Source organism: Diceros bicornis, chromosome 27 (assembly GCF_020826845.1).
Source record: "Diceros bicornis minor isolate mBicDic1 chromosome 27, mDicBic1.mat.cur, whole genome shotgun sequence".
NCBI classification, from domain to species: domain Eukaryota; kingdom Metazoa; phylum Chordata; class Mammalia; order Perissodactyla; family Rhinocerotidae; genus Diceros; species Diceros bicornis.
In genome coordinates, this window is record NC_080766.1 from 18,148,679 (window position 1) to 18,166,072 (window position 17,394).

Below are 17,394 nucleotides of genomic sequence, written 5' to 3' on the forward strand. Positions count from 1 at the left end.
CGGAGACTGGCGTGTTTTTAATAAAAGTGTTAATTTTTGATCAAGCACCTGAGTGCTTGTTTTAGGGTGAACCTTCTGGCATTTAAAAAAGTAAAATTGTGGGGCCATCCAGGTGGTGTAGTGGTTGAGTTTGCATGCTCTGTTTCGGCAGCCCAAGGTTCACGGGTTCAGATCCTGGGCGTGGACCTACACACTGCTCATCAAGACATGCTGTGGCGGCGTCTCACATACAGATTAGAGGAAGATTGGCACAGATGATAGCTCAGGGCTAATCTTCCTCAAACAAAAAAAAAGAAGAAGATTGGCAGCAGGTGTTAGCTCAGGGCAAATCTTCCTCAGCAAAAAAAAAAAAGAAGAAAAAAAAGTAGAATTGTGATTAATCATTTAATACTATCTTTTCTGCAAGTGCTTATGCTGTTGGCAGAGTTCTTTTTTTGTTGTTTTTAATTCGTTGGAGTGACAGTTTAACAGTGCATGTGCCTTGGAACTTTTGAAAATAAGTCACATGATGTGGGGCTGCTGCTTATGGGTATTTAGGTTGTACAATTGTGCAGGGATGATGAGCCAACAGGCAGAAGTGGAATTGAAATTGAGCTTATACTGAACTCCCCAAGCCTTAAAGAAGAGGCACCTTTATAAATAAAAAGTGTTGCTTTTTCTAAATGGTTCTCTCAGAGAACAGCACATTTTTCTAATTTGTTTATCAAGAAGGGGCTGCCTTTTTAAAATGCTTCAGTTCTGAGAGGGTGCCTTTTTGCAGTTTGCACAAAGGCACCATATGAGCTAGCTGTGGCCCTGTATGGATGATTTTGAAGATACTTACATGCATATCAGATCACATTTGCTATAAAAAAAAATGCAACGTTTGATTTCTAAATAGTGAAAAACAAAAGACTTTTAACTTGCATGTAAAGGAATTATTTTGGATTTTTTTTTTTTTATGTTAACCATTCAAAAACTGTTACTTTAAATCCCTTGTGGCAGATCATGATGACACCGAACATGCAAGGTATTATCATGGCGATAGGTAAATCCAGGAATGTGTATGACAGGTGTGGCCCTGAAGCAGGGTTCTTTAAGGTACAATTAACATTTTCATTTTATTTTCTTATTTTTTTTAATTAAAGTTATTAAAATTCTTTATTGCCTTGAATTAAATTTGGCTTCCTGTATAATTTGTCTTTTCCTATCATAACCATGGCCACCTGATGTTCTGGGGGTTTCTTTTATGCATGAATCTGACTGATTATTTTTTTCTTTTAGTACAGATCATTCAACAAAAACAAAGCGTTTTGCTTGAGTTACCCTAATAGTGCACCTCAGATTGGTTAACAGAAATTTGAGTTATATTTTTATTTGAAGGAAATAAATAGTATTGATGAGCACAAGTAGAAACTAATTGCTTCCGGTAGTATTTATTTTCTCCTCATTGGTAATACTCTTAGTATTACAGTATTTTTCTTTAATTTTGTTATCATTTGATACTAAATTGCTTTCTTCATTTGGTTGTTTTTAAAATTATTTAATTTATTATCTTTTTATGTTTCTTATTTTCTTATGTTTTCCCCATAATTTATTTTTGATACCTAGTCATTTCAAGATACATTGAACCATCAAGTTGATGCGTTATTCCATGGCTTGATCTTTTTTCCCTCTAATACCAGATCTTTATAATGTTTTGAATACAACATTATTTGCTTTTACAGATTTGAAAGATGAAAACACTATGTATGTATTGTCATTTTATTTAGATTAACCAAAAGTTAAGTTTTTTTCACTCCTTCCTGCTTTTTAGTGTTTGTTTTTTCTCAGGAGCAAAAAAAACCAGCTTTATTGAGGTATAGTTCCCTATAGTAAGCTGCATGTTCCCTTTCTTGACATTAAGAATGTAAAATTTTCCCTTAGTTTGCTATACTCTGCCATCATCCCACTTGATCTTCAAAAAGCTGCCTATTTTCACTGTTTCTTTCAGTACTTAGTACAAAACAAAGGCTTTGTCCATCGTGGCACTATAAGATAAATGCTTCTGAACTGGTTAGGATTAGAGTGACCAGCCATCCTGGTGTGCCTGAGACTGAGGGGTTTCCTGGGGTACGGTATGGGACTTTACGTGTGAAACTGTGGAAGTCCTGGCAAACTGGTCCCAGCATGAGGAGATATCCTAAGGAGAGGTTGAAAAACTATCTTATTAAAAAAAACTAAAAAGCAACTTTTCTGTTTAAAAATTCATCCTTATTCCCAGATAGTCTACGTTTTTTTTCTTAAAAAACACTGAATATATGTCTTCTAAAGTTTTCATCTATTTTTTGTGGAAAAGTTATCTATTGTTTACAGTGCCATTACCATTTTTTGTCAAGTTGGGCATCTTGATGTTAAATTGGAAATCTCACTTTTATTAAATTAATATCTGCATATATTTTAAGGAGCCAACTAATTATACATACTACAAAAAACAGTCACAAACACCCTCCACCATGGTAACAGCTTCCAGTTATTTTATCTCCTCCTTCTGGCATTAATTCTGTATCTTTTAAGTAGAATGCTTTTGTTTTTGTGATTCTTAGTTTACACAGTTCCTGCTGAATTCCCAGCTAAGGGATGTGAGTGATGAGAATGAACCCTCCTTTTAGCCCTGCCCCACAAACACACACTGACACATATACAGTTCCCATCCTTCCATCTACACACACACACATACACAAACGGACACACACAGACGTATGTGTGAAATCTTGTCATTTTGATTAAATCAGAATTCTCAGTTTGTATTGCTATTTCTGTGGATGCTACTCAGAATTGAGCTAAATCATAAACATTATTGCTGTTACTTTTTTTCCCTGCAGGTTTCATTTTCCTTGGAGTTAGTTGTTTTGTTTTTTGGTTTGCTTAGTTTTCTATGTGTATCACTGATTCACTTCCAAACTCTCCACCAGTTGCTTAAATCTCCTCTTATTCTCTTATTTGTCAATTTTTTCTTCTTGGGGAAGTCTGTTCTGGAGCTTTATGACCTGCTCCAATCTGCACTGGTTCTCCTTTACTCCTAATATGTTGAGATCTTCTTTCGTCATCACCCTGGGCATGCCCTTTGCATCCTTTATGTATTTTCTGTATCTCCTGTATTTTTCTTTTTTGGTTTACCTTCTGCTTTTGAGGCAGCAGCATATCTTTGAAGTTTATATCTGTGCACATTTTCACCGATCTGTAATTGAGGAATGTATATGTGTGTATTCTTGCATAAACATTATCAGTTGTTTATAATTAATGTGTATTTTTGGTATAGGTAAATGATTAACATTTGGAAAATTCTAGCTGATAACTACAATTTTAGAAACTTTGTCATGTAAATAACAAAAGTAATATATACAAAATGCAATGATTCAATAATATAGAGGTGTCTAAAATAAAACTAATAATGACAGTCTCTGCCACTGCCTTGTTGTAACCACTCGTGTAGCCTTTCAGATTTTTTCCTTTTGTTTATACAAACATGCTTAAGAAGAATTTCTTTTTTCATTTTTAAAATTTTACTATTCATATTATTTTGTAACTTATATCACTTCGAAATATGTTGTGGGCATTCTTAAAGTTAAGGCAATATGTCTACCACATTATCTTTACTACCTGCATTTAGTAGTCAGTGGTATAGATATACTCTCATTTGTTATGTATTACCCTTTTTATGGACATAGGTCCTGTATTTTTTCCCAGTCTGCCATTTCTGTTTGAATTAGTTTATGGTACCTTTTTCCATAAAGAAGTTTTAAAAATACTGTGCTTTCAAATCTTTTCCTCCTTTCTGGATTCTGGAGTTTCATTGCTGTATAAAAAATTTTCCTCAACCCAAGGTATTATAAATTTTCTGCAGTATTTTCTTAAAACACTTAGTAAATTTTTATTTTATGAATTCAGATGTACATATATTTACATTTAACTCAGTAGCATTTTATTTGAGCTTTCTACATTCCTTATTAATAAAATAATTTGTTGTGTTTTTCTTTTTTATGCTGTCTTTTTCAGGTTTGATATTATGCTTATGTTAGCTTTAGTAAGTGAATTTGAGAGCTTTCCTTTTTTTCTTATACTCTAGTGTGGTTTACATAGAAATTATTTGTTCCGTAAGACTAAGTTAGAACTCACTTTAAAACCATTTGAGCCTAGCCCCTTTTTCGGTTGTAGATTTTTTGACAGTTTTTTTTTTTTGTTCCTTCTACAGTGATTGGCCTATTTAAATGTTCTATATTTTCTTGGCAGTTGAATCTAATCAATATCAACATTCGATATTAATTCACAAAATATGTGCATAGCACAATATCTAACTTATGATGCCCACTTCTGTCTTATTTTCCCTAAATTAGATATTATATATTTTTAATTTTTAATCTTTTTAATGCTCAGTTTATTATGAATTGAGGGAAAAGGGTTTATATATCTTCTACCCTGTCACATTATCAAAAAAATCTTTGTTGGGTTTATTTTGTATTAGCTTTTTGGCTATGACAAGAAGGTGTGCCTATTTCTAAATATAGATTTCCTTATGTATTATGATTAGACCAATTTTTAAAATATTATATATGTTTGCTAGTGATAAAACCATGTGATGAAAGTGTTAGCTTTGTTACCAATAACAAAAAGATAAGTTGGCACATGGTCAGAAAGAACTGTATTGTAGTTACCAGGGGCAAAGGGGCTGGGTGGTGGGCACAAGGGTTGAAGGGAGACATGTATATGGTGATTGACAAACAAAAATGTACAACCAAAATTTCACAATGTTATAAACTATTAAGACATCAATAAAAAAAATAAAAAAGATAAGTTGGAGAATGAAACCTACATCTGGGTAAGTGGACTTGCTAAGGTTTATCCTCTTAATTAGGAAAAGTTACCAACCCTGTCAGTCACAGTTACCATTTCAATCACAGGACCTCCCATATGGTAGTCTGCTCCATAAACATACAGTATGAAGGAGTTGATAGGCAGGCAGATCTGGAAAAATAAATGAGGAAAGACACGTAGATTCTTCTCTCAAATTGACTTTATTTGTTAGGATTAGTTTCCATCGTTAACAGAAAATCCCCAAGTAATAGTGGCTTAAAGAGAGAAGTTTTTCTCATGTAAAAATGAAATCCTAGCAGTACAGGGCTACTATGATGAGCAAAAATAAAAGCCAGAAGGAAAAAAAGGAATAAATGTTCTCAAAGTACTAGTTGCTTGTATGTGTGCATATGGGGGTGGAAGTGGGAGAGCCATACCATAATTATAATTGTGGGATTAGTATAACTTTTTTCATTTACTTTAAAAAACATTAAAATTTCTTTTTTGTAAATTTTTTTGGTCTATACCTATTAAAGTGCCCATAGAATTTTATTTCTATATTAACGAAACTTTTTTTAACTGACTAGTTATTTTGTTGCTTCATAACAATTTGTTCCTAGTTGACATAACTTGATCGCTTTTTTTACTCTTGAAATACCTATTATTATTACCCCTTTGTTTATTCAAAAGATATTAAAATATATTTATTACAACATAAAACATGTTGAAAAGTACACAGTGCAGGAGTGTACAGCTCAGCGAATTATCACAGAATAAACATATCTATGTAACCACCTATCGGGCCAAAAAGTAGAACACTACAGCACTCCAAAAGCTACCTTTATTTCTTCTTCATGTCACTATACTCTCCCAGTATTTTTCTGAACATTCTTGTGCATATGTTGCTGAAAACTTACGTGAACATAGCAAAGTAGAAATGCCAAGTCAAAATGTTTGTTTATTTTAAATATTGCTAGTATTTTCTAGTTGCCTTCAAATAGTTATACTAGTTTGTCCTTCCATTGATGGCTATCTGAAATCCCACTATTTTATGTATTTCTTTGATCTTTGGTGAGGGTGAGTGTCTTTTTGTAAATTTTTTGGTAGTTGATATTTCTTAACTGCCTATTCATCTTTGGACATTTATTTCAAAGGCTTTTTTTGTTTACATTAAATGAGGATTCGATCTGCTAAGAAATTTGATTCGTCTATAATTTGCAAAATTGTATTTTGTGGTTTTTCATTTATCTTTAAATTTATTTTTGGTGTCTTACTGTGCAGAATTTTTAAACTCTTATAAAATATGGCAATGTTTTCTTTATTGATTTGGGGGCTAATGTTTACTTCCAAAATTATGCAAATCTTTAATTTTAGTATTTTCATGATTTTACTTTTTGTTTAGATTCCTAGATAGGGGATTTTAGTTTTGTCCAAAAAGAGAAATCTTCACATAGTCCAAACATAAAATTTTGACTAATGCCATCCTTTTTACACTGACTTGAAATACCGTCTTTTTTTTTTTTTTTTTTATAATTTTATTTATTTATTTTTCCCCCCAAAGCCCCAGTAGATAGTTGTATGTCATAGCTGCACATCCTTCTAGCTGCCGTATGTGGGATGCAGCCTCAGCGTGACCAGAGAAGCAGTGCGTCGGTGCGCACCCGGGATCCAAACCCGGGCCGCCAGCGGCGGAGCGCGCGCACTTAACCACTAAGCCACGGGGCCGGCCCTGAAATACCGTCTTTATCACATATTAAATCTCATTTATAAGCTGGTCTGTTTGGGTCTCTCTGTTCACTGATCTATTTTTCTATTTTTGAACACCTATTTACATTATGGACCATTTGTAATATATTTTGACATTTTTTAGGAAAAACACTTTCTCATTTTTCTTCTCTTATAAACAAAAAGTTTGGCAAGTCTCATTTTTCTTTTTTTGATGATTTTTAGAATCCATTGCCACCTTCCCACATCTTTTCAGAATTTGTACCTGCGTTATATTTCTGCATTAATTTAGGGTAAGATGGAGAATTATATTTTTTAGTATTTTGAATCTTCCCAAAAAGGAACATGATATGCCTCTTCAATATCTGGTCCTTTCTTATGTCCTTTAGTAAGGTTTTATAATTTTACTTCACAATGGCCTTATAGCTTTGTTGTTTAATTCATTCCTGTTGATAGGGTAGGTAGTGGGAGAGCAAATTAATTTTATGTATTCATATTGTATCCAGTTACCTCATTGAACTCTTTGTGTTTTCTAATAATTTTTCAGTTGACTTTCTCGATTATTTCAGTAAACTGTCTCCCAGTAATTATCTCATTATTGGGATAATTTTCATTATACTTTTTATTTCATTTCTGGTTTTATTAATGTTGATCAGACTTTTGAGAATATACTTAAATATTAAAATAATGGTAGTAAGCTCCTTTGTCTAGTTTCTGATTTTAATGAGAATATCTCTAGTGTTTTATTATAAAGTATGATGTGTAGTATTTTTTTTTATAGATCCCTCTTATAAATTTAAAAACACTTTCTTAAATTCATGGTTGAGTTTTCTTTTAAACTGATTGGTGTTAGAATTTAGAAATTTTTTAATGCATCTATTTGAGATGCTGAACAGATCTCTCCTTAATCCTTGGAATGTAAAGATCATTGATTTTTTTTTCTTTGTAAATCATTGTAAACACTATTCCTATATATTGTTTTTGTACACAGTGTAGTTTATCAAAAATAGATATAGATGTTGGCATCTATGTTCATAGGTAAATTGGTCTATAGTTTCTTTTTTTATATTTGTCAATTTTTGATATTCAGATTATCTTAGGCTTGGTTATCCCCTTTTTCAGCCTTTGGGGCAGTTTAGATATCATAGAAATCATCTGGTCCTTGAAGATTTGACATAGCAGCACAGCTCTAAAACAGTGTGGGCCTGATTCATTTATTGGGTACAGATCTTGGGCAAACTTTTCAGTTCTTCTGTAGTTTTGCTGAGTCTTCAGTTTTCCTACCTCTTTAACGCAATTCTGGTAATTTATATTTTCCTAGATGATTATCTGTTTAATCAAGATGTTAAATAAATTTATTATTCTTTTATAAATTTTAAAACTTTTTTCTGTATTTTGGTATTATCCACTTCCTCATTTCTGGTGTTGACTTTTCTTCCATTTTTTGGTCTTCCATCCAGCTTTTTGGAAAGAAAAAGCCTTTGATAATTTTTATCCAGTTGCCACATTATTTTATTTCTTCTACTTTATTTTCATTTATTTTTTTTCTTTTCCTAGCTTCTTGAAATAAATTTTATTCTATATTGGTTAAGTTTGTATATTCCTTTGCCAGTCTGGCTGTATCCTATAGGTTTTGATATCTCATTCCCAATATTAATATAATTTTGATTCCTTTGGCCCAAAAATAATTTAGAACAGTATTTAATTTTAAATTCTGAAGTATTTAACTTGAGAATTATCTTTAATTCCTATTTGTATTGCATTGTGGTCAAAGAATATAGCTTATGTGATTCTGATTCTCAGGAATTAAAGTAGGTTTTCTTCATCTCTTGGTACACTGTCAGTTTTTTAAAAATTGTCCATAAACATTTCATGTATATACATTCTCTAAACTCAACTAACTTTATTTTAGAGATAAGAGCATTCAGACTTAGAGAATTATGTGACTTATTTTATGTCACAATTAGTAAATGGTATGCCTAGCTTTCTGAATCTTAGTCGGGCCAACTTTTCCTTAGATCTAACTGCCTCCAGAGTACATTGTATGTTTGTATATTTGGTATCTTCTAACATATACGTATAGTTACATCAAAATAAAGTTTGTAAAAAGTTATAAATTTAGAATATGATTTTATAATATGATTTGGAAAAGAAGAAAAAAGTCCAGGTAGAGCTCATTTAGATCTTTAGGACTGAAGGTGATTTTAAAAGAGACTTTAAACTAGTCTTATTGAATTGGTCATCTGTAGATAGATGGGGAATGAACAAGAAAGGAGATCATGCATCCAGAGAACTTAAGAAAAAAGGCACGTGTGCATCTGTGGGGAGATGAGCCTCACCGAGGTGAGGTGGAAGGAGGTCTTTGTTGAAGAGTAATAGGAAATAAGACTGACTAGGTAACGGTGGGCCTGTTTAGTAGGACCATGTTAAAGGTCTGGTGAAAAAGTTAAAAAATGAAATGCAAAGCAGTTTCATCACATTTCATTTTGTAAACTTGTGGTGGTTTTATTGCAGTATCTCTGATAATTAACTTAAATAATTACCTTCATAGGCTGCCAAAAAGTATGGAAAGGACAAACGTAATTCTAGAACAGGATTCTGAGGAATAGTATGAGTCAAATTTAACAAGTGAGCAGTGTCAACTTTAGTCATAACAATAAATTGTGTAGAGCTCTGCTAAATATACCAGCATAGAACATCTATTTAAAATTTGAGAGAATAGGTATGATTGCAGTATATCTTAAAAGTCAGAAAACTTCTTGAGGAAAGTTCATAAATAAAAAAAAAAATTGAGAAATGAATTTATGCTGATAAAAAGTGTGTTTTTGTGTTTGAAAAATTACTCCTAGAAATTTAGACGTGCCTTTCTACCTCTATTGGTTTGAACACTTATAGATTGTAACTTTCACATTACTTGTAAAAATTAGGAGAATCTTTTTTTTTTTTTTTGAGGAAGGTCAGCCCTGAGCTAACATCCATGCTAATCCTCCTCTTTTTGCTGAGGAAGACCAGCTCTGAGCTAACATCTATTGCCAATCCTCCTCCCTTTTTTTCCCCAAAGCCCCAGTAGATAGTTGTATGTCATAGTTGCACATTCTTCTAGTTGCGGTATGTGGGACGTGGCCTCAGCATGGCTGGAGAAGCCGTGCGTTGGTGTGCACCCGGGATCTGAACCCCGGGCCGCCAGTAGCGGAGCGCGCGCACTTAAGCACTAAGCCACGGGGCCAACCCAGGAGAATCTTAAATAGAGCAAAATCAAGAGATAAACATAATCTTAGAGTGGGAGAGGATATATATGCCAGCTCTATAGTAGAAATCTATTTGCTATTTATAATAAATTCACAGCCTCTATTTTGAAAGAAGGTAGGAGAATGGATAACCATTTAGTAGTATAATTCCTTATCTCTAAACCTACAATATTATTTTAAGAGAGTCAGTACAAATTTATTTTATTTGGTCATACTAAGTTTGGCCAAAAGCATGATATCCGAAATATTTGAAAGTTCAAAAAACTTTGTAATAGCCTATGACAATCATTGTCTTAGGGCTATAATAAGGAAGAACAGTTACTAATTATTTTTGCTTTGCATTTATTCTCAAATTCAGTATAGTTTGGTTATTAAATGAATATGTCCCTTATTTTTCAAATTGGGAATATAGGAATATTTCAAAGAGTTCTAAGCAAAGCTTTTTGTGTGCTAATTAGGTATGCGGGAAGTGAGCCTTGGTAATCTTATATGTCAAAATATAGTTAATTTTCATGGCTGATTTTAACCACAGCAATGAGACTTTAGAATGACATATATATCCTAAAAAAAAAGTTGGAATAATTTATTTTAGCTATAAAGTAATTATCTTATTCTATTTATAATGCTAAGCTATATAAACTTATTAGCCTTCCATTTAATGAAATGTAAGGATATGTAACTAGAATATTTCATGTATTGTTTGTTAGTTATGTTTTCTCTCTTCTATAAAATACAGCCACCTAGGTGTATTTGGATGGCCAAGAATTGCTTAAGAAAGGCGTGCATTGTTTAAAGAAATCCTTTCCAATAGAGTGGATTTTTTGTAATATATTTTGCATATGGTCCCAAAATGTTTTATGGTTAATAGAATTAGAATTTAGATATGAGTCTAATATAAATGAATATTTTAAAAAGTATTACCTTTAATCATATGGGCTTCTTGTATACAGCAATATTTGATGTATAACTCTGCATATGTTTCTATATGAGCAAATATTTTCCAAATCATTTGCTCATATGGGGAAATATGTATTAGTATTTATTATTTCCCATTATAATTAGTTGTAAATTCTGAGGTGTTTCTGTTTAGAAAAAAAGTAAGCTCAAGCGTTAAGACAGTAATAGTGATAATATTCATTAATAATTATTACACTAATAAAATTCAAATATTTTTGAAGCAACAAGGAAATCATCCTATGGTAACTACAATCTCAAGGTTTGCTTTTTCATCCCTTATTTGTGGGTTATTCAGCTAAAAGTTAACTGTAGTGGTATTATTATGCATTCAAGAGCCAGCCATTTTCTTTCAGATATGAGTATTCTAGGGAGCTGTATTTCAATCCTAGAATTTGGAATATTAGAGATATACATCAGACTGATACTAGAAAGTATAGGATAGGATGTACTTAGTATCTCAGTTAGCATGTCCCTGAATAGACTTTAACCAGGCTCTAAGTTTTACAAAACTATTCCCCTAGTAAGCTTAGATGTATTGTTTAGTTTACCACTTCTCTGTGTGGAAAAAGATCATTTATATACTGAAGGGGTAAGGAGGGCACATGTGGTCAGGTTTTTGGAAATTCTTTTAAACTATGGAACATGGGACAATATTCTTGGATGTACTACCTAGTTTGTAATACTTTAAAAGGAAAGAAGTGTATTTGAATGCAAGAATAATTAAAGTTATAGTATTGAATAATTTTAATTATTATAATTAACCCGAATTGGCATTTTGTTGCATTTTCTAGGCAATTAAGTTGGAGTATTCAAGATTGGTTAAATTGAGCCAAGAAGATACCCCACCAGAAACAGATTATCGTTTACATCATGTAGTGGTCTACTTTATCCAGAACCAGGCACCAAAGAAAATCATTGAGAAAACATTGCTAGAACAATTTGGAGATAGAAATTTGAGTTTTGATGAAAGGTAATTTGAAAATGTGAAATATCTAATTCCTATGCTCAGGCTGTCCTTGTCTTTTTATAGCTCCCAATGCAATTTTTGAATGTTCATTTTACACATACACAAAGACATATTTCGGTAAATACAGCACAAAGTTTGGCTTCACTTAATTTGAACAGTTGCTCTGTAATTTCTCTGGAGTTTATAGTCATGACCTTTAAAATTTGAACTGAAAATAACTTAGATCATTTTAGTACATTTTAAGTGTGAACCAAGGTACTGAGCTAAGGAATATAGGGATACACAGAAGAGTATAAAATAAGTTACTGCCATTTTGGGACTCAGTATTTTACAGAAATAAAAAATTTCTCTATCTCTACACTATGGATATTTTGAGTCAGATAATTCTTAGTTGTAGGGCACTATCCTATAATTTGTTGAATATTTAGCAGTGTTTCTGATCTCTGCCCTCTAAATGCCAGTAGCACTCCCCCAAGTGATGACAACCCAGAATGTCTCCAGATGTTGCCAGAATTCCCTTTAGGGAGCAAAATCACCCATGTTTGAGAATCACTGGAGAAAAATATTTAATCCTATATACAAATGAAGTAATTAAACACCTTTGGCATAAAGAGAAGCCTTAGAATGGTTAAATTAATTCTGGTTTACCCAAAAATGTTTTCTCTTAGAAACTCCTGTAAAACTATTTACCAATGTTAAAAAATAAAATTTAATCTAGTTAGAATGAATACCTTTAAGAAAATTTAAGCCTCAGGTAAAGATCCAAAGTATTAAAAGTTATTTTAAAATACAGAAACATTTATCTTAGAGTTCAGTGTAGTCACATTTTAATTCTAAAGTAAATGATGATCTTTATATGAATGTCTCAAAAATTCTGAATTAAAAATGTGTGGTGGAAGAGTATATGAGGAAAAACAAAGCATTTAAGAATAATTCCTGGCCGGCCCCGTGGCTTGGTGGTTAAGTGCGCGCGCTCCGAGGCTGGTGGCCCGGGTTCGGATCCCGGGCGCGCACCGAGGCACCACTTCTCCGTCCATCCTGAGGCTGAGTCCCACATACAGCAACTAAAAGGATGTGCAGCTATGACATACAACTATCTACTGGGGCTTTGGGGAGAAAAAAAATAAATAAAATCTTTAAAAAAAAAAAAAGAATAATTCCTGCCTTACTGTGTATCTTCTGTGAAATTTAGGATTAAGTGAAATAGTATGAGTAAATGGTTTTGAAGATCTGGTAGACAGGAAATGCTCAGTGAATGTTGGCTATTATTGTTTCTAGTAGTAGTAGTGTGGGCATCACTTATTTTGTTACATTAGACTACAAAGAGCTCAGACCCTCATTATCTGGGGTGTCAATGCACTATGTTCCAATGAATATATGCTATTGAATTTGGGGAAGATATTTATGGAGTAATCACACTGACTTTTCAATCTTTTGCAATTATTTTTCCTGTGGACTGCAAATAGTCAATTTGTTTTGATAACCTAATTTCTCTTCTGCTTGAAAGACAGAGTAAGATACATGTGGTAACTAAATATATTTTGTGTGGATTTCTTTAGTAATGATGCTGGTGATAAATCTGTCAGAATATTTCCATTCTTACTAAAATGATAAGCACATTTTGTAGTCCTTTTTACTATTTGTGAATAATGCCTTTAGGGGGAAAATAAGATTTAATGTCTCTTGAGCTTGCTTATAGATATACATTATAAAAAACACATTTCATTTTTTTACTTATGCAATCTTTATTATTAGACTGTAATTTAAAGGCCATATGTAAATATAACATGGCAAATTTGAGTTAGAATTACTGATGCTATCTTCTTTATATACTTTGTAACTATCCAACATTGGTCCAAAAAAGACATTTTTCACGTAAGGTTATTTAGGAGTTATCTCCTCAAAAAAGTATGTATTGCTCAGTGACAATGGATTTCATTTTCATATGTGTTGGGTAGTTTAGTTTTATGTCACACACATTTTTCAGTTTTTACAGATTTTGCTTTTGAGTTATGAATAGTACGTTTCTTTTATTTGAAGGTGTCACAACATAATGAAAGTTGCTCAAGCCAAACTTGAAATGATAAAACCTGAAGAAGTAAACTTGGAGGAATATGAGGTAATGTGTCTTTCGAGAGGTTGAACTGTAGACTGAGGAATTCTGTAGTCCACTGATCTTCCTTTCATTTCAGCTCAGCTGAGCACACGAGAAAATGAGGTGTAGTGGGGTGAAGTCACCTGCCCAGAGTTTTCACAGCTCACAGGTTACGACTTGGTTAGCAGAACCTGCATTCTTAAATGCTTTAGTACACTGAAGACATGCTGTATATTTTTTTGTTTGCTTCATCAAAGGGGAAGTTAAAAATTCATTTTAATCATTGTGTGCCGTATGTATTTGTCATTATTGGACGGTGTGTTGTGTGAGAGAGAACACGCGTGTGAGCACTCGTATTGTGCTTGTGGTAATTTCTTTGCATGGAATTCTCTTTGTATTAACTTTGGCTTTAAAATTTATACTTTTTTTTTAAATTTACTAATTCAAACACCTAGTATTTATTCATGATTTTAAATTTAAATTTATACATTCTTTTTAAATTTATAAATCTAGTAAATTTTAAGTTGATTTCGTGTGCCTTTGATTAATGTTTGGTCCCATTTACAAACTTAATTACTTTAGATCCCCTTAAATAATCCTTGTAATTGACCACATTAACAAGTAAGAGGAAAGATATAGAAAAACACTCATTTTTGATGAAAACCCTTAGCTAACCTGGAATACAAGGTAACTACCTTAATCTGCCGAAGAGTGTCTCAAAAAAACAACAAAACTACAGCAAATACATAGATTTGTGAACATTGAAAGCTTTCCTTTTGTGATCAGGAAAAAGACAGGGATGTCTGCTATCCCCACTTCTATCCAGAATTGTACTGGAAGTTCAAGTGGGACAGTAAGGCAACAAAAATAAGCAAAAAGTAAAAAGTTGGAAAAGAAGAAACAAAGTTATTGTTATTTGCAGATTTTATACCTAGAAAATGCAAACAAACTCTGCAGATAAATTTATTGAAACTAGTAAGAGAGCTTTGCAACATGCAAACCTATGTCAAATACCAATTTTATTCCATTATACCAGTAACAATCAAAATTAAATTTTAAAAAATGACGCCATTTACAATAACATCCAAAACTATGGAGTACCTAGAAATAAATTTAACACAAGATGTGCATGACTTTAGGAGACATTCTAGAAGACCTAAATAAATGGATATACATGTTATGTTTGGAAAACTTGGTGTTGTAAAGATGGCAGTTTTCCCCAAAATGGTTTATTGATTCAGTGCAGTCCTATCAAACTTCTAACAAGTTATTTTATGGAGCTTGATAAGCTGATTCAAAAATGTTATGGAAATGCAAACATCTCAATCTAGCCCAGGCATTCTTGAAGAGGAACAAGGTAGGAAGGCTTATTCTACTAGAAATCAAGGCATATTATCTTAGCTGTTATTCTTTATAATAATATTAGCATAAGAATAGGTAAATTAGAATAGAAAATCTAGGAACATATCTACAAATAAATGGACACATGACCTATGCCAGACATGGCAAGCAAATTGGTTACTCACTCTACTCCTGTCCCCAAGATTCAAGTTACATGGGACTTGATTGTTAATTGTGATTTGATTCTGCAGTCCTTCCCCAAAGTTGCTTCATTAGATTGGATTAAGCATATTTTTATTCTGAAAAATTCTCATATTCTTACTGCAGAGCCATTAAATCTACAGGTATTTACAAGACATGTTTTTGGATTCTGTATGTCCTGCATGTCTTGCTCTAAGTCAGGGATCAGCAACTTTGGCCCATAGACCAAATCCAGCTCACTACCTGTTTTTATAAATAAAATTTTACTGAAACACGGCCATTTGTTCACATATTGTGTATTAGTGTTTTCACACTACGATCGCAGAGTTGAGTAATTACAACAGAGAATACATGGCCTGCAAAGCCTAAAACATTTATTGTCTAGCCCTTTACAGAAAGTTTACCTACCACAGCTTCTAAAGCAATTCGAATGACAGTAGAGTGACAATTTGAATACTTTACCCAGGAAAGCTAACTTTATACTTGTAAGACAAATTTTATCTTCATGTGTTATTAAGGTTTACTAATAGTATGAAAAATATGCCTCAAAAAATCAAAATTAAAAATTTAAAAAAATATTTAAATGTTTCATTTTCAAGGAGAATATATTTGGCCAATAACGGGTCTATATGTTATTTACTTTAATTTGCTTACGATAATGTGTGTGTAAAAGTTTTAACACTTATTAATCTGTATCTGTTTCAGGTTAATCCTGTATTGAATTTTAGTTATGATTTTCCTTGAATCAATTTTTATTAAATAAGTTAAAAAATTTTGATTTTGTTGTTTTTTGGAGTTATAGGATGTCAGCTCTGAGTTGTTTTAGTCCCATGTGCCCTATAATTGGTTTTTTTGGAGGGAGAGGCAGTTCAAATCTGAAATGCTTCTGTCCTTTTCACCATATCACAGATGAATGAAGTATTCAACTACCACATTTGAAATCAAATTTAGCACAAATTTGGCAAAATTAAAAGGTTAAATAAATTTATTATGATGTAACATTTTTCTTTTTCTTTTAATTCCTTAAAATTCTGTATCAAGTAACAGTCTTCAGTGTTGACTCATATTAGTGTAGTAACTCCATTTACTTCCTACATTCAATGTGATGTAGATCTATAATAATATTTTAATCATATGCATTTATACTGAAGAATTTTTGAGAGAGAACCTGATTGATTATCCTGCCTTTGTATTTCTGTTGTCTTCTAGTGAGATCTTTGTTATTTAATTCCTCATCAATGTCTAATAATTTTTACATCGGTTATTATACTAATAAATAGTCTTGTTTGTCAGAAATTAAAGTCTTGATTTAGGTCTAGTTTATCTTAATTTTGAACTCTTTGCTTCTATTAATTCAAATAGTTATCAGAGCAATGTATTACTTTATGAACAGTTTTAAATTTTACTCTGCATACTTCTGATATTTTCTTTCACTTACAGGAGTGGCATCAGGATTATAGAAAATTCAGGGAAACAACCATGTATCTCATAATTGGGCTAGAAAATTTTCAAAGAGAAAGGTAAGGCAAAGTGGACAAATATGAAAAGAAGAGCTTAATTTTTGTACTTGATTGTATTTAGATATGATCTCATCTGTAGAAAAGATTTTATCTACAATGTACATTTTAAATAAACTTTTTATTTTAGAAAAGTTTTAGATTTACAGAGAAATTGCAAAGTTACTACAGCGAGTTCTCATATACCCCACATGCAATATATTTTGCACTTTAAGTCTATAAGTTTGGCATTAGTGTCTTTGTTTTTATCAGCTCTCAAACGCTACAGTTGAAGCTTAGGATGGAGTAGGATTAGATTGAAGCCTAGAAGTTTGCTGGGGACCAAAGAAGCTAGTAGTCCAGCACGTGGAATTCTTTGTGTTCCCTACCATCTGCCTTCAGTCACCAGCCTTGTTCGTATTCTTTCTGAGTCTAATCTTGACTTCCAATCAGAGATAGTCCATTCTATCTCTTTGTCCAAACTTCCAGTTGCTGTAAAAAATATAGCTGTAGAAAACTGATCATGTGTCTTTTAAGTATTCTGACTGCAAA

General features: G+C 32.3%; 1 protein-coding gene across 3 annotated transcripts in view; it reads left to right on the forward strand.

Moving 5' to 3' along the window:
• Positions 1–17,394, forward strand: part of USP25 (ubiquitin specific peptidase 25) — a 134,411-nt gene that overhangs the window by 104,744 nt on the left and 12,273 nt on the right. For 2 of the 3 annotated variants that reach the window (XM_058522941.1, XM_058522942.1), the window contains 3 exons: positions 11,534–11,712; positions 13,750–13,828; positions 16,787–16,866. In XM_058522941.1, the coding sequence (XP_058378924.1) occupies positions 11,534–11,712; positions 13,750–13,828; positions 16,787–16,866 (338 nt within the window). Of the gene's footprint in view, positions 1–984; positions 1,081–11,533; positions 11,713–13,749; positions 13,829–16,786; positions 16,867–17,394 lie in introns of all 3 variants that reach the window. The other variant, XM_058522943.1, reaches the window with a different exon arrangement.